Consider the following 18,872-nt stretch of genomic DNA (forward strand, 5'->3'; position numbering starts at 1 on the left):
CTATTGCGTAAAGTGATCAGTGACTCCTGTTTTGAAAGTGTCCATATTTTGTTGTCTGATGTGAATTTAGCTTGACTGAGATTTGTTTCCTAATATTAACTGACCCAGAAAGCTTTAAACATGAAGTCATCCTGTCTTGGTGAGGTATCAGAGAAACTGTTGTCCACAGAACAGCCCGTTACAGTTTAGGAGCAGTAATTTATTTTGACTCCGGCCGAAGACTTAGTGGTCTTTTTTAATTCACTCATGGGATGTGAGGGTCACTGGCTGGCTAACATTTACTACCAATCCCCAGTGCTAAAAGTTTAAACCATATATAGTATTAAATGTATTATTGTCAAAAAGAAAATAATTTAATGACAGGGTCAAAGTTTGGCAATGTTTTCTTCATAAAATATATTTATCATGAGCTGACAGATTTTTGAAATTTCACTATTCTAATTGATGGGTTTGAAATTTCACAATTCTAATTGGGGTAGATTCCTTCACAGATGCTGTGATAATTACTAAGTGTTTCTAGCATGTTCTGTTTTTATTTCACTTTACTAAAGATAAGCTCAGCAATTATTCCACACTATTTACCCAAATTTAGCACAAAATTTAACAAACTGAAAATACACCTTTCTAACTTTTTTTATCAGTGAATGTTTAATTTAGGTAGGATCAAATACATGTCATTTTGTACTGCTCAATCACTTTCAAAACTGTGTACAAATAAATTTGCAAGTCTAATGAAAATATTGACCAAGATAATTTTATATTCACATAACAACAGAAATTTTAAAATTTGACTATCTGTTAATGCTGAATATTATGAGGACTTTGAAGGAATTATATACAGAACTTTTAAAGTCCTTTTGTGTTTTTCTTTCCAAATGATCTCATGTTTGCAAAGAGATTAATAGTTAGAAGCCTCTTTCCTAGAATTCAGAAGACATCCATCTCTTTGACTGTACAAACTTACCTAGTAGATTATTCCAAATATTTATCGCCTTTTGTGTAGACGCATTTTTCTAACATCTGCTTTAAATTTATGTCCTTGTGTTCAACTGCCCTGACTAACCTTAAAGCAATGTTTTTGAATCATCTTATCTACATCATCATTGTATAAATCTCAGTGAAATTCCCTCAACCATATCCTTTGATTCCACTCATACATACATTTACACCAAATTACAGCAATTTAAGACCTGTAATTACTAATTTTTTCAAGATAATAAATGTGGCAAAGGGTGGGGGGAGTGGGGTGTGTGGGGGGGTGGGGTGGGGGGTAGTGGGGTAGGAAGAGAGAGAGAGCGCGCGAAGGAATGACACTTAATGCTTATCATGTTTTCCAGAACTCTCTTCAAGGCTTTCACATGAAATAGGTTCCTTTTGAAGCCTAGTAACCTGCTATTAGTTTTGAAGTATAGCAGCTATTTTTCATGTTGCAAGGCTTTACAAATAATAATAGGATACATATCCAATTAGTGTTATTGTGTGGAGGTACTTGAGGTGGAGGAAAAAAATTGACTTTAATGTGGAAATATTTGCTACTGATTAAAAAGATGTTTCATACGCAGAAAATTTGTTCGCTTTTTTAAAATTTAAAAACAAATGCTGTGAAAGACTTAAATCTTTGTCACAGTTTTCTGATTAGCTGTTTAGTATGTATTGACCCTGAACTATTTGTTAACAGTCTATGTACTAAATGTTGCAGGTGGGCACTCTACTTTGAGAAGGAGGTATAGTTCAAAACAGGAGTAGAAGTAGGTCATTTGGCATTGAATCCACTCTGCCATTCAGTGCAATCATGGCTGATTTGATAAACTTAACTCCACTGTCCTGCTTTAGAAATCTGTCCATCTCAGCCTTGAATATACCTAATTATCCAGCCTCAAAAGCCTTCAGTGGTAAAGAATCCCACAGATTCTCCATACTGTGAGAAAAGAAAATCCCTTCCATCTCTCTTTTATGAGTGACACCTTACTGTGAGATTATGCACTTTGGTTCTCAATTCTCCTACAAGGGATAACAGCCTTTCGGCATCTACCCTGTTATATTCATTAAGAATCGTATATTTCAATAAGATCTCCTCTCATTCTTCTAAACTCCAGTTAATACAAGCTCATTTATGTTAATCTCATTTATACGGTTTTCATAAGCCTTCTGTATTTGTTGGGCAATTCTTTGGTTCAGGCTAATGCCCTGAGGCATGTTTCAAATCTCACCATTTTGGAATTTAAATTCAATTAATGAAAAATAAATCTGGAATATAAAGCTAGTCTCAGTAATTGTGCAATATTGTGGAAAATACCATTTGATTTACTCCTGTCCAATATATCGGCTAGTCTTATCTGGTGTGACCCACACACAAGTCCAGATCTACAGAACTCTGGTTTACCCTTAACTGTCCTCTGAAATGGCTTAGCAACCTTTGAAGAGGGCCATTAAGGATAGTCTGAAAATTGTAGCAGTGCCAGGGATACCTGCATCTGATGAAAATACTTTTTTAAAAAATGGAGATGAACATACAAACAAAGATTCATGCTGCTGCATCGCTTTTTTTTAAAGTTATATATTGAAAATTTTTCATGCATAGGGCCACACAACTTGACAATTTTTTTTAATACATGTTTGCTATTGTATAATATAATCAGTGCGGAAGCATGTTATTTCATGCCACAGGTGCCCTGTAGTTTTTCAGTTCTGCATGAACGTCCTCCTGTTATTCTTCATTCATATAATCCCGTTCACTATTCCATTTACCCTCGTGTCATCAAACTTCTCTTTAAATGCATTTATGCTCATTGTTTCAAAATCTCGTAAAAATTCAAAAACAGAAAGTGTGTATATATTGTGAATTAAAACTCTGGTACTTTGCTTTTTTTAAACTAATGACTAAAAATGCTATCATTTTATTACCCATTCATTTTTTGATCGATATTATTTCTCAGCAGTTGGTGTGTTTGGTTTCCTCACATGATGAATGTTTACAGCATTTTCTGTGTTAAAAGATTTGAAACCTTACTTCCAATCGTAATAGTAGACAGTACAAATCATAATGTTGCAATTTGTTTGAATGATAGTTATTATACTCACAGATGAGCATTATTGCAGTCCCTCAGAATAGTATGTATTATATATTGAAATTCGCAAAGATCGATATAATGAAATTTGTGCTGCTGATGGTTAAAAAAACACTTTATTTTGTTTCAGGTTTACGAAGAGGGTGATTACAGAAAAGTCAGATTTGTCGGTCGACAGAAAGAAGTAAGTTTTTCAAGGTTGTAGAGATATTTGGAATGCTCTGGATATTTCTGTCTTCCTAGTTGTGCATGATTTCAGCTCTTAAGTTACAATATTAAAATTGGCAGTAAGGGTACTTAAATAGTCGAACTAAAAAAGTCACCATCATTTGATGGCTGTTCTCTCATTAGAGAGAGAGATGACTGGTGGTAGGTTTAACCTGAGAGTGACTACATCTCAGGTGAGGAGTGAGGTTGAGCAACCTCAACCCGTGTAGAAATGAACCCATGCTTTGTAAACCAGCTATCCAACCAACTGAGCTAACACCGCCAGTATTCAGACTCGCTTTAGACTAAAGTACAAAGTGGCATGGGTGAAGAATGTACTCTGGGTGGGGGATTTCAAATCTGCCAGACCATACCAAAGTGGCTCAACAGCAGAACTACTGACTGAGCTGGTCAGGTTCTAAAGGCGATGGCTGCCACGCTGAGTCTGCGGCAGATAGTGAGGGACAAACATTCTTGACCTTATCAACCTGCTGGCCTCAAATGCATCTTTCCAAGTCAGTTTTGGTAAGACTAACCACCTTACAGTCCATGTGGAGACAAAGCCCCGCCTTCACGTTGACAATACCCTTCTTCATGTTGTGTGGTAGACTTCAAACAGATCTAGTAACTCAAGACTAGACATCCGAGGTGCCACAGTAGCAGAATTGTACTCCAATGCAATATGAAACCTCATGATTCAGCATATTTCCACTCAATCATTACAATCATGCCAAGGGATTAACCCTGATTCAATGGAGAGTGTAGGAAGGCTTGCCAGGAACAGCACCAGGCATATCTAAAAATGAGGTGTTAACCTGGTAAAGTTACCAAATAGGACTACTTGCACACCAACCAGCATAAACAGGAATTGATACAGCTAAGTGATCCCACAACCAATAGATCTGATCTAAGCTCTTCAGTCCTGCCACATGAATGGTTGAAGACCGTTAAACAACTCACTGGTGGAGGCTCCACAAATACCCCATCTGCTATGATGGAAGAGACTACTATATCAGTGCAAAAGATGAGCCTGTAGCATTTGCTGTAATCTTCAGTCAGAAGTGCTGAGTTGATCCATCTTGGCCTCCTCCAGTGGTCCCTAGCATCACATACCTGTGTTTAGCCACTTTGATTCGCGCTAAGTGATATCAAGAAGTGGTTGGAGACAATAGATACTGCTAAGGCTATAGGTCCTGATAACATTCTGGTAATAATATTGAAAACCTGTGCTTCAGAACTTGATGCTATCCTAGACAAGCTTTTTCAGTACAGTTACAACATTGGCCTCTATCCAACAAGGTGGAAAATTGTCCAGGTATATCCTGTACAAAAAGCAGGACAAATCCAACCTGGCCAATTACCACCCAATCTACTCTTCGATCATCAGTAAAGGAACAAAGGTGTCATCAGTTAGTGCTATCAAGCAACACCTATTCAACAATAACCAGCTCACTGAAGCCCAGGGTCCGCCAGGATAATTCTGCTCCTGACCTCATTAAAACTTTGGATCAAATGTGGACAAACAAAATTAGATGAGACCGATAGCCCTTGACATCAAGACTTCCATTTAAAAGGTTCCTCATGGTAGACTGGTTAGCAAGGTTAGATCTCATGGAATACAGGGAGAACTAGCCGTTTGGATGGAGAACTGGCTCAAAGTTAGAAGACAGAGGGTGGTGGTGGAGGGTTACTTTTCAGACTGGAGACCTGCGACAGTGGTGTGCCACAGGATTGGTGCTGGGTCCACTGCTTTTCGTCATTTATATAAATGATTTGGATGTGAATGTAGGTGGTATAGTTACTAAGTTTGCAGATGACACCAAAATTGGAGTTGTAGTGGACAACGAAAAAGGTTATCTCAGTGCAGTGGGATTTTGATCGGATGGGGGCAAATGGGCTGAGGTGTGGCAGAAGGAGTTTATTTTAGATAAATGGGAGGTGCTGCATTTTGGAAAGGCAAATCATTGCAGGACTTATACACTTAATGGTAAGGTCCTGGGAGTGTTGTTGAACAAAGTGACCTTGGAGGGCAGGTTCATAGTTCCTTGAAAGTGGAGTCACAGCTAGAAAAGATAGTGAAGAAGGTGTTTGGTATACTTTCCTTTATTGGAATAGGAGTTGACCATACCAATCTACAGCTGTACAGAATATTGGTTCGGCAACTTTTGGAATATTGTATGCAATTCTGGTCTCCCTCCTATCAGAAGGATATCGCGAAACTTAAAAGGATTCAGAAAAGATTTACAAAGATGTTGCCAGGGTTGGAGGGTTTGAGCTGTAGGACGAGGTTGAATAAGCTGAGGCTGTTGTCCCTGGAGCATCGGAAGCTGAGGCGTAACCTTATAGGGGTTTATAAAATCATGAGGGGCATGGTTAGGGTAAATAGACAAAATCTGTTTGGGGGGGGGGGGGGGGGGGAGGTGAGTCTAGAACTAGAGGGCATAGTTTTAGGATGAGAGGAAAAAGATTTAAAGGGGACCTAAGGGGCAACATTTCCAACCAGATGTTGGTGCGTGTGTGGAATGCCAGAGAAAGTGATGGAAACTGGTATAATTACAATATTTAAAAGTAAATGAATGGGAAGGGTTTGGAGGGATATGGGCCAAATGTTGGAAAATGGAACTAGATTAATTTAGGATATCTAGTCGGCATGGACAAGTTTTGGTGCTGTACTTCTCTCTGACTCCCTATGACTCTACATTCAACTGACTGTGGCATCAAGGAGCTCTAGCAAAACTGGAATCAATTAGTTTCAATGGGCAAACTATTTGCTGGTTGGAGTCATACCTGGCACATAGGAAGATGGTTGTGGTTGTCAGAAGTCAGCCATCCCCGCATTAGGACATCTCTGCAGCAGTTCCTCGGGGTAATGTCTTTGACCCAATTATGTTCACCAATGACCATCCCTTCTGTAAAACATTTTATTTAGATCATTCACAGAGTGCGGATGATGATTGCCTATTCTTAATTTCTCACTGGTTTTCCCCCATTTCTATGGGTCTGGAGTCAAACAAGATGAGAAAAGTAGTTTCCTTCCCTAAATGGCATTAGTGAACCAGCTGAGCTTTTCCTGGCAATCACCAGTAGTTTCATGATCATCATTAGATTCTTAATTCCAGATTTTTATTGAATTCGAATTTCACCATCAGCCATGGCAGAGTTTGAACATGAGTCCCCAGAATAATACTTAGGTCTTTAGATTAATAGCCTGGTGATCAATGCCACTAGGCCACTGTAAAGGTCATAAGTGTGCAATCACAAGGGAACCTCGCCAGTATTCAGGATACTGATGCAGTTCATGTTCAAGTGTAACAAGATCTGGTCAGTATGAAGGTTGGGTCTGACAAGTGACCAGTAATAATCACACCACCCAAATGGAAGGCAATGATCATTTACAGTAAGAGACAATTTAACCACTGCCTCTTTGACATTCAATAGTATTAACATCACTGAATCTAACCCATGACCAATATCCTGGGGTTATCATTGACCAAAAGCTCAACTGGACTCGCCACATATACACTGAGCAGGTCAGAGGCAGAAAAAATACAGCAAGTAACTCACCTTGTGACTGTCTAAAGCCTGTCCACCATCTGCAAGGCACAAGTGAGTGTGATGGTGTCCTTCCTACTTGCCTGATGCGTACAGCTCCAACACTTAAAACTTGACATCTTCCAGGACAAGCAGCCCACTCAATTGGCACAATATGCACAAGTATCCACTCCGCCACCACTAATGTTCAGTGACAGCAGTGCGTACTATCTCCAAAATTCACTGTAAAAATTCAGCAAAACTCTTTAGACAGCACCTTCCAAACCCATGACCACTTCCAGCTGGAAGGGCAAGGGCAAAAGATACATGGGAACACCACCAGCTGGCAGTTCCCTTGCTAGCTACTCACCATTCTGACTTGGAAATATATCGCCCTTCCTTTAATATCGCTGAGTCAAAATTGTGGAATTCCCTTCCTAAGGGCATTGTAAGTTCAATGTATAGTATGTGGACTGCAGTGGTTCAAGAAGGCAGCTCACCACCACCTTCTCAAGGGCTGCTAGGGCAATAAATGCTGGCCAGTCAGCAACACCCATGTCCAATGAGTGAATTTTAAAAATGTTTGAACATTTTGATCTCCTTACCCTGTCCTTATTTTAGTTCTGTTTGCCTCCTTTCTGTTTTTTTCATGTGCTGCTTTAATTTTTAACTTTGATTTCATTTTCATAATTTGGCTGGGCAAGTTTACATTACTGTAACATCAGTTACAGTAATGTAAACCTTCTTTAAAAGTCAGTCTTTTAGCTGATTAATATGGTCTGACGATGATGACGCAGGTGCTCAGTGGTTAACACTGCTGCCCTGCAGCACAAGGGACCCAAGTTTGATTCAATTCTCAGGCGACTGTCTGTGTAGAGTTTGCACGTTCTCTGTGTGTGTGGGTACATTTCCTCCAAATGCTCCAGTTTCATCCTATAATGCAAATATGTGTAGGTTGATGGATTGGCCATGCTAAATTGCCCATAGTGTCCAGGGATGTGCAAATTAGATGGGTTAGCCATGGTAAATGTGGGGTAATGAGGATTGACTAGTGGTTGTAGGTTGGGATGGGATGCTGTTTGGAGGGTCAGCATGGACTTGATGGACCAATTGGCCTGCTTTCACACTAGAGGTATTCTATGTAACCAGAGGGAATGAGTCTTTGAAATGGGCATCTTTGTCTGCAAACCCTGCAACCTGGCAATGATGAATTCCTGTGTAATACTTGAAGTAAGATCAATGTTAGAATACAACCAAACAGAAGGATCATTGTGTGACATTTAAGCATTTCTATATGTTGCATTGTAACATGATTTAACTTTTTAATGTTTCTAGTATTCATCATTTAATTCTTCTATATAATTTTAAAACAGCAATTCCAATAAGAATTTTTTCGTTATGGTAAAGATTTTGCTGTTGATTCAGTTACTTCCAAACCATTCCTGATATCCAGAAACTGAAATGCTTCTGGTCAAGTGCTAACAATATTATACAGTTTCCTTTCAAATGTACAAGTTCATGGCTGTGTTATCTTAAATGTAAATTTCTGATGGGTCTCCTTGCAGTTTTCCTTGTTGGAGCTCTTATTAAAAACTTCCATCTGTTCCTGCAGTCTGCTTCACAAGTTGTGTCCTGTTCAATTTTGCACTTTTATCTGGGACAGATTGATTCCCTATACTCAAAGTGGCAATACTATGGCTTTAAGAGGTGTATTTTGTCCTGGTTTATTTATTGAAGAAAGATTGAAACAGAGGTGGTGCAGAGTCTATTCAGAGCCCATAAAATAAACAGTTTGTGAGACCTTGTGTAATTTTTTTAAAAAGTTGGAACAATAGAAGCAGCCTGAATGGGTGAGGTGGTCAAGCTCTCATAGATCCAGGATTTGTAGCCCTGGTTTTTAGTGGCAGTTGCTGCTGGGGTCTTGAAGCTGGATTTGGTAGCTACAATACAACCCACCTGGCTCCTTTGAGATTTCTCCTGATGTTTGTCCTTTGGACTAGAAAACTGCATGTGAGAAATCTATTTTTCTGAATTTGCCTTTTCCACAGGTGTGTTTATGGGATGCTACAAAATGGAATAGTTAGATTAGTAATTAATCTATTATTCTGTTAAATTTTCCAGTCGAATTGAATTCTTCCCAGTTTCTTTCTTCCTTTTGCTGTGCTTTGTCTATAGTAAATGAACAAAAAATGTTTTGCTTCAAGACTAATTAAATTGCATCTGGAACACAAAGCCTGACTCTTGTTTTTAAAATAAAAAGTTAGGGTTTAGATTATCTTAATATATTTTGAAGGTGTTTGGTCTGGTGCATAACGCCAATGTATCGATTCTAAGATTCTGTTGCTCATTTTGAATTCTTGCAAGAGTTTTTACCTCTTGTTTGATGTTCTATAACTATATCTTCTAAGCCACACTGCCTTTTCTTATCGCTTGTATGATTTTAATGGTTTCCTGTTTCCCTTACCGCAAATTGCTTTGCCTTTGTTCTTTTATTGCTTTTAAAAATCTGGGCCCAATAAGTTTCTCCTTCCCCTGCTTAGATTCCACTTATTATAATGTGTGGGATATATTATTATAATGTGTGGGATATATTATTATAATGTGTGGGATATATTATTATAATGTGTGGGATATATTATTATAATGTGTGGGATATATTATTATAATGTGTGGGATATATTATTTCTAGGTTAAAACACTAATTGCATAATTTTTGGTTCTGATACTTTGTTTCTTATCTTTGATTCTCTAACATAATGGACCTTAATAACATTAAAACAATTTTTCAATGCCAAGGTTTGGGTGGTTTCTGTGATGGTGATGCCAGTTGAAAGGATTAAGCGTCTTTCAATATAAAAAAAGTCTATTGAATTTTTGTGATCTTTAGCCTATTATTTCTGTCAATATATTTGGTGCAATTACTCACCAATTTTTGTTTTATTCAAGATTGTCTGTTGGTAACAATAATAAATATTACTAATTGCTGTTGATGATTCTTGGTTAGATTGAATCAGAAATGGAAAAAAGTGACATGCTGAATATTATTTTGGTGACCAGCTTCTTTGCTTAAACAAAACTTTGTGCTAATTAAGTGAATGGTATAGATTTTAAGGATATTGGATACTGCACATCAGAATACTAGTGATCCAAACCTTTTAGATTGGTTCCAGTTTTCAAAAGCAGATTGAAATGTCCCTAGTTGACCAGTTTAGACTGGCAGCACATGCCGTATCCAATGACAGCAATAGCTAGTGGGCGTCAGGTGTGTTACTTAGAAGAAGCCATGTTCGTCAATGTATATCCTTATAGTCTCGAAAATGTCTAGAAAAATTTTCTTTCCCTCTTTTGATTTTGTCCCTGAAGTTGAATGTCAAAATAAATTTCTACACTTGCAAATCTGTATTTTTAACCATTGATCCCACAATTGTGAAAGAAAGTGACATTTGTAATATATCCTGATAATTTTGAAGCAACTTAACTTGATTATGAAGACAATTAAGATAGTTGATAGATATATGAATAGAAATGGTTTAGAGGGATAAAGGCTAGTTTAGTTTGGCATGGACTGGTTGGACTGAAGGATCTGTTACTATGCTGTATGATTCTGACAATATTTTACGTAAGGTGGCTATTAATTTGTCATACTTGAAGTGTTATTATCTATGGGCAGAATTTTCAAAGCTTTTGAAAAACATTACAAATAGAAAAACTTGCTAAAATTGAAATGGTAGAGACAGTGGCCAGGATTTTGTAGGTAAAATAGCAGTGAGGCTAATAACATTCATCATTACCAAAGTTTAAATCAGATAGCAACTTCATTGCACGTGTTTAGTTAAATATTTTAATATTTTCTTATTCTCTTAATTCCATTTGTCTTCCCCTTGTTTTGTTTTCAGTACTGTAACTGATTTTCATTGAATTAATTAAATTTCCTCATTCAGTCTCTGCCTGCCACTGTTAAATTCTTCAATCTGATTAAGAAGAAATATAAGTAGTTTTTGCTTCTCACAGATCCTAAACCCTTGTAAAGGGTACTGCATCTAACTAAATTTTTACACTGCATGTTTCAGTGCAATACCCCATTAAGACATTTTCAGGCAAGTGTTCTGCGTATCATTTACTGTTGATCTTAAATTCTGTCTCAACGATGGTCATTTATGTAGCGTTTCCAGTTTTGACCAAGTTCCAATTCTTTGACCGAAACTTGTAAGTTGCATTGTCAGGAAGTTCCAGGGAACCGTAGATCTTAAAATGTTTAGCATAGTTTATAATATTCTGATGTTCAAATTTATACCATTTTCTCTTCTTTCAAACATATGAAATTCAGTTGTTCAAGGGACTGTTTAGAATTAGATTTGTCACTATATTTAATGTTCTGACAACATTTGTTAGTGTCAAAGCTTAGAAGTCAAATTGTTGGAGTGAACATTTTATCATCTGAATTATTCTATCAGATTCTACCCCTCCCTCTCAATATTTCCTAAAGAGTGGAAATATTTGTATCAATATTATTCACAATTTTAAAACAATCATATTTTTATGTCTTTCTAAGCTCCAATGAAACTAACACTGTTACTTTAAGTGTCTCCTCATAATGAATTTTCTATTCCTGGCTTCATGGTGAATGCTTTTTCGCTTATACGATCGCCAGAATTGACCAGCTCACTAAATGTGGAATAACCTCCTGCTTTGCATAACTTTATTATTCCTCATTCCTGAAGAAGGGCTTATGCCCAAAACATTGATACTCCTGCACCTCGGATGTTGCCTGGCCTGCTGTTTTTCCATCATCACATTTTTCAACTCTGGTCTCCAGCATCTGCAGTCCTCACTTTCTCCTAGTTGATCATAACTTTATTATAACAATTTTCTATTGTTATCTTTATATATATTTCTGAAGCCTAAAATGTTTGCTCTTTCGGACTTCATGCATCCATATTGAGACTTTAAGATAGAATGATATACTTCAATTATTAACTAATTTAAATTCTATTGTTTCACATCCTGCAGTGATTTTGCGCTAAGTGCGTACTCGCACTTCTTGATTTTTCCTCCCAAAGTGTGTTGCTTCATTCTTCTCAATAGTGAATTGTATTTACTATCTGACTGGCCACTCTGCAATGGTGTCCACATCCTCCTGAAGTCTTATGTTCTAGCTTACTGCTTGCTAAATTGACTTTTCAAAATCAACAAATTTGTGTTGTGCTGTTTCAGTTGTACTCCCATTTACCACCTTAGTTGTCTGCTCCTGGCCTTTTTAGTAGAGAATTTTTTTATTATATAACATGCAGAGATCCAAAATTTAATGTGAAATAATATTGTAAATCCAAAGACTGAGATTAGCATGCATTATTTTATGTCGAGTAAAACCAGTACTTCTGTCTCTCCAAATTTGCACCAAGAATGAAAAACCATAAACTCTCAATCTATGTATTTTGATATAACTTGAAATGCTGGTTTTGAGGTAGATGCTTGATAATGGTCTCTACCACTGAGTACTATTTTAAATATCAAATACCAGGTGCACAATCCATATCCGAAATCCGAAAAACTCCGAAATCCAAAGTTTTTTTTGTGAAGTTGTTTTCTCCGTAACAAGATTGTTTGGCGTGCAAACAGTTAACCCAACTCCACACCCACTCGACCCACGTCACTCCGATGTGATGTTGCAGCATGGCCCAGCACTGGCAGGCATCAATTCTGTCTCAGAGCTCGAAGTACTCACAGGTGTGTCTGCTGTTCGGTAAGATTATTTTTATTTCACCGTGAAACTGTCACTTAATCTGAAATCCAAAAAATTCGGAAAACCAGCTAGCCATGAGGGTTTCGGATAACAGATTGTGTACCTGTAAAACAAAAGTGAAAAATAACTGGAGCATTTGCAGCTCCTGAGAGGGAATTTTGATGTTTATTTTAGTCAAAGCTGAATATTAAACTTTGTGTTCTTCCAACTGTATTTTGCTAGGTAAATGAAAACTTTGCCATTGATTTAGTAGCTGAGGAGCCTGTAACTGAGGTATCAGACAGAGTGGTTTCATGTGATGGTGGTGGTGGAGCTCTTGGGCATCCTAAGGTGTATATAAATTTGGTAAGTATTTGATTGCAATATGTGTTCTTTAAATGTTGATGGTAGAAAGTTGGGATCTGTCATAAATTCCCTTGAATTTTGAATCACAGCTATTAAGTATCTGCACATGACTCTTGCAAGGCATGCTTTGTATGAAGATAAAGCTATTGTGCACATGCAGGTTATATGTGGGAAGAATGTGTTTGGCTTGTATTCATTCAGATAATCTAATTACATGAACAAAGCGGTTTTTACCAACTTTCATATGTATAATTCCTTGTTGAAATGCTAAGAATATGCTGCATTTATGGGAAGGTTTTTTCTGATTGTGTTTAACCTGTGAGGGTGAGCATGCTGGATCGTGCCAAACACGCTACCCAAACCGCTGAGAAAATATGCAGTATCTCTTCCAGTTAGCCCTTTAAGAGCATTCCAGTTCACCAGAGACTACCAGCCAATCAGGGGTTGGATTCCAAAGTTCACTGGTTGAGGCCTACTGCTTGGGGTATCCATCGACAGAAAGTTGAGTGTTTCTTAATGCACTGTTCGAGAGGTTGAGGTCACGAGGGGAGGGAAGGCTATCGATGACAAGGCAGTGGTATAGTTTTCAGAGACCACCTCTTGACCTCGGCTGGGCTTGCCCCCAAAGTGGAGCAGTTGGAGGCCCCTACCTGCTCCCCCAACCCATCATGCAAGTCGCCCTGGTTTTCCAACTGGGGAAACTAGCCACTTTTCTCTACCTTCTGTAAAACCGATGATTGGGAAGTGGTAGGGGTCGAAAAGATTGTCCGTGAACACGATCAAATCACCTGATAGCAAGGTTGCTTTCTCAGAGAGGTCAGTTTTGTATATACATTTGTGACCTCTGTTTTTCTTGAGACTACATCCGAAAATAAAACATTCAAGACAATTATTGGAAACCACCTCTTTGCTAAGCACAGTGTATGGGTGGTTTGGGAAACTTACAATTTAAAAAAAAGTGAATAATGTAAATTTGGTTTTAGATGTTATAGCCTGACATTGTTTAAATAAAAATATTTCATAGAATATTGGCATCACTGCCAGGGAACATTTATTGCCCATCCCTAATTGCCTTTGAACTGGATGAGTTGCTTGGTCATTTCAGAGTCATCGCTGTGGATCTTGAATCACCTGTAAGCCAGACCAGGCAGATATCCTTCCCAACAGGACGTTTGTGAACCAGATTGCAGATTTACACCGATTGACAATGGTTTCATGATCAGCTATATTTAGCCAATTTCTTAATTTTGGGTTTTATTAATTGAGTTTAAATTCCACTAGCTGCCATGATGTCATTGCCACCGTTTCCCCATCTCTGCATAATGCATCTAATAGGAGCAAGTGAGGACTGCAGACGCTGGAGATGAGAGCTGAAAAATGTGTTGCTGGAAAAGCCAAGTCAGGCAGCATCCAAGGAGCAGGAGAATCGACGTTTCGGGCATGAAGGCTTATGCCCGAAATGTCGATTCTCCTACTCCTTGGATGCTGCCTGACTTGCTGCGCTTTTCCAGCAACACATTTTTCCACTATAATGCATCTCATGTTTGTTAAAAATTAATTTCAGACATCTTGATTTTAATAAATGGAACTGAATGTTATTAGAATCAGCAATCGTTTTAGTTGTTCTCGAAAGCCATAGGTTTATGAACTTTTAAATGATTAAAGTATTTGCTAATCTTATAATCACTACAGGCCAATTGACAATCTGAAGGAATCACAAGACATTTTTTGACACAAGTTAGTAGAAATCTGAAATTCTCTATTGTAAAGGACTGTAGATATTGGATTACTGGCATTTTGTTAGGCAAGGGTGATGAGGGAGACAGAGCTGAGGCAGGTAAATAGATTTAAAGTAGTGATCAGTCATGAACTAATTGAATTGGGAGGCAAGCTTGCAGAGTTGCATGCCCTACTGATCTAGTGTTTGTATGTTCACTTGTTGCAAAAACAGTGCAGCTTAATTTGTAACTGCTGCCATGTCTCATACTCACTTTCCAGTCCTTTGAAAGCCATATTCGGTTCAAATCCCAAGGGAAACCATTGTTTTAGGCTATCATATAGAGTCATAGAGCTGTACAGCATGGAAACAGACCCTTCGGTCCAACCCATTCATGTCATCCAGATATCCCAACCCAATCTAGTCCCACCTACCAGCACCTGGCCCATATCCGTCCAAATCCTTCCTATTCAAATACCCATCCAAATGCCTTTTAAATATTGCAATTGTACCAGCCTCCACCACATCCTCTGGCAGCTCATTCCATACACGTACCACCCTCTGCGTGAAAAAGTTGCCCCTTAGGTCTCTTTTATATCTTTCCCTTCTCGCCCTAAACCTATGCCCTCTACTTCTGGACTCCCCAACCCCAGGGAAAAGACTTTGTCTATTTATCCTATCCATGCCCCTCATAATTTTGTAAACCTCTATAAAGCCACCCCTTAGCCTCCGATGCTCCAGGGAAAACAGCCCCAGCCTGTTCAGCCTCTCTAGAGCTCAAATTCTCCAATCCTGGCAACATCCTTGTAAATCTTTTCTGAACCCTTTCAAGTTTCACAACATCTTTCCAATATGAAGGAGACCAGAATTGCACGCAGTATTCCAACAGTGGCCTAACCAATGTCCTGTACAGCCGCAACATGACCTCCCAACTCTTGTACTCTGACCAATAAAGCTGAAAATGTGTTGCTGGTTAAAGCACAGCAGGTTAGGCAGCATCCAAGGAACAGGAAATTCGACGTTTCGGGCCAGAGCCCTTCATCAGGAATGAATCTCCAGCATCTGCAGACCTCACTTTTTACTCTGACCAATAAAGGAAAGCATACTAAATGCTGCCTTCACTATCCTACCTACCTATGACTCCACTTTCAAGGAGCTATGAACCTGCACTCCAAGGTGTCTTCGTTCAGCAACATTCCCTAGGACCTTACCATTAGGTCCCCAACGCCTTATCTTCACGATGGACATCCAGTCCCTGTACACCTCCATCCCCCATCACGAAGGACTCAAAGCCCTCCGCTTCTTCCTTTCCCGCCGTACCAACCAGTACCCTTCCACTGACATCCTCCTCCGACTGACTGAACTGGTCCTCACCCTGAACAACTTCTCTTTCCAATCCTCCCACTTCCTCCAAACCAAAGGAGTTGCCATGGGCACCCGCATGGGCCCCAGCTATGCCTGCCTCTTCGTAGGATATGTGGAACAGTCCATCTTCCGCAAGTACACTGGCACCACTCCCCACCTTTTCCTCCGCTACATCGATGACTGTATCGGCGCTGCCTCGTGCTCCCACGAGGAGGTTGAACAGTTCATCCACTTTACCAACACCTTCCACCCGACCTCAAATTCACCTGGACCGTCTCAGACTCCTCCCTCCCCTTCCTAGACCTTTCCATTTCTATCTCGGGCGACCAAATCAACATAGACATCTACTATAAACCGACTGACTCCCACAGCTACCTAGACTACACCTCCTCCCACCCTGCCCCCTGTAAAAACGCCATCCCATATTCCCAATTCCTTCGTCTCTGCCGCATCTGCTCCCAGGAGGACCAGTTCCAATACTGTACAGCCCAGATGGCCTCCTTCTTCAAGGACCGCAGATTCCCCCCAGATGTGATCGACGATGCCCTCCACTGTATCTCCTCCACTTCCTGCTCCTCCACCCTTGAGCCCCGCCCCTCCAACCGCCACCAGGACAGAACCCCACTGGTTCTCACCTACCACCCCACCAACCTCCAGATACAACGTATCATCCGCTGTCATTTCTGCCACCTCCAAATGGACCCCACCACCAGGGATATATTTCCCTCCCCTCCCCTATCAGCGTTCCGAAAAGACCACTCCCTCCATGACTCCCTCGTCAGGTCCACACCCCCCACCAACCCAACCTCCACTCCCGGCACCTTCCCCTGTAAACGTAAGAAATGCAAAACTTGTGCCCACACCTCCTCCCTTACTTCTCTCCAAGGCCCCAAGGGATCCTTCCATATCCACCACAAATTCACCTGCACCTCCACACACATCATCTATTGCATCCGCTGCACCCGATGTGGCCTCTATATTGGGGAGACAGGCCGCCTACTTGCGGAACGTTTCAGAGAACACCTCTGGGACACCCGGACCAACCAACCCAACCACCCCGTGGCTCAACACTTTAACTCCCCCTCCCACTCCACCAAGGACATGCAGGTCCTTGGACTCCTCCATCGCCAGGCCATAATAACACGACGGTTGGAGGAAGAGCGCTTCATCTTCCACCTGGGAACCCTCCAACCACCAGGGATGAATTCCGAATTCTCCAGTTTCCTCATTTCCCCTCCCCCCACCTTGTCTCAGTCGAATCCCTCGAACTCAGCACCGCCTTCCTAACCTGCAATCTTCTTCCTGACCTCTCTGTCCCCACCCCATTCCGGCCTATCACCCTCACCTTGACCTCCTTCCACCTATCACATCTCTATCGCCCCTCCCCCAAGTCCCTCCTCCCTACCTTTTATCTTAGCCTGCTGGACACACTTTCCTCATTCCTGTTGAAGGGCTTATGCCCGAAACGTCGAATTTCCTGTTCCTTGGATGCTGCCTGACCTGCGCATTTTCAGCTCTGATCTCCAGCATCTGCAGTCCTCACTTTCTCCTTACCATTAGGTGTATATGTCCTACTAAGATTTGCTTTCCCAAAATGCAGCACCTCTCATTGATCTGAATTAAACTCCATCTGCCACTTCTTAGCCCATTGACCCATCTGGTCCAGATCCTGTTGTAATCTGAGGTAACCCGCTTTGCTGTCCACTACACCTCCAATTTTGGTGTCATCTGCAAATTTACTAACTGTACCTCTTATGCTCGCATCCAACTTATCTATGTAAATGACAAAAAGTAGAGGACCCAGCACCGATCCTTGTGGCATTCCACTGGTCGCAGGCCTCCAGTCTGAAAAATAACCCTGCACCACCAAACTCTGTCTTCTACCTTTTGAGCCAGTTCTGTATCCAAATGGCTCGTTCTCCTTGTATTCTATGAGATCTAACCTTGCTAATCAGTCTCCCATGGGGAACTTTGTCGAACGCCTTACTGAAGTCCATATAGATTACATCTAACTGCTCTGCCCTCATATATACTTGTGTATTGAGTACCATGAGTGCATTCCTAAGCATCGAATAACAAATTGAAATATAAAAATTACAATTATATTTAGTAATTTAATTCTCAGGTAAAATATTTTGAGTTTTGTTCAAATTTTGAATGATGTCTTGATTTATCTTTCTTTCTTTCTCAGGACAAAGAGACAAAAGTTGGAACATGTGGTTATTGTGGACTTCGGTTTAAGCAGATACATCACTGAAAGGAACCATTTGGAATTTACTCACATTGTTTCTCTTTATGACAGTGTTGTACAGGCTTCAGCTATGAAAGTTGCAAACAATAAATTAATTGAGCTCTGCTTGTGTGTTGCTCTATTTAAAGTGAAGTTCGAATGTAAAGACCATATGAAATAGGAACAGAAGTATGCTGTTCAGTCCCTTAAGCCAGCTCTGACACTCCTCATGTCCACTTTCCTGCCTTTTCACCATAATCCTTGATTCCCCTTCTGATCAAAAGTCTACCTCAGAGTTCAATATACATCTGATCTGTACTCTCAGCTCCCTGTGGTAAGGCGTTCCAAAGACACTTAACAATCTGAGAGAAGAAATTCCTTCTCACCAAAGTCTTAAATTGGTGTACCTTAATTTTGAGACTATGCTATCTGGCCCTAGACTCTCCCATGAGGCAAAACATCCTTTTGGCATTTAACCTGTCCAGCTCCTTAAGAATCCAATATGTTTCACCAAGATCACCTCTCATCTTCTAAATTCCAATGAGTAGAGTCCCATCCCGCTTAATCTTTGCTCATAAGGCAATCCCTTCTGACCAGGGATCATAGTGGACATTCTCTTAACTGCATCCAATTAAATAATATCTTTCCTTAAGGGCGTCAAAACTG

At 39.9% G+C, this 18,872-nt stretch overlaps 1 protein-coding gene across 1 annotated transcript in view; it reads left to right on the plus strand.

Moving 5' to 3' along the window:
- Positions 1 to 18,332, plus strand: part of ndufs6 (NADH:ubiquinone oxidoreductase subunit S6) — a 41,989-nt gene extending 23,657 nt beyond the window's left edge. Inside the window, exons 2-4 of the mRNA XM_060824574.1 lie at positions 3,199 to 3,252; positions 12,772 to 12,894; positions 18,168 to 18,332. Coding sequence (XP_060680557.1) covers positions 3,199 to 3,252; positions 12,772 to 12,894; positions 18,168 to 18,233 — 243 coding nt within the window. The 3' untranslated portion in view covers positions 18,234 to 18,332. The remainder of the gene's footprint in view (positions 1 to 3,198; positions 3,253 to 12,771; positions 12,895 to 18,167) is intronic.
- The last annotated feature ends 540 nt before the right edge of the window (positions 18,333 to 18,872 follow it).

This window comes from Hemiscyllium ocellatum, chromosome 5 (assembly GCF_020745735.1).
Source record: "Hemiscyllium ocellatum isolate sHemOce1 chromosome 5, sHemOce1.pat.X.cur, whole genome shotgun sequence".
Classification (NCBI taxonomy): Eukaryota; Metazoa; Chordata; class Chondrichthyes; order Orectolobiformes; family Hemiscylliidae; genus Hemiscyllium; species Hemiscyllium ocellatum.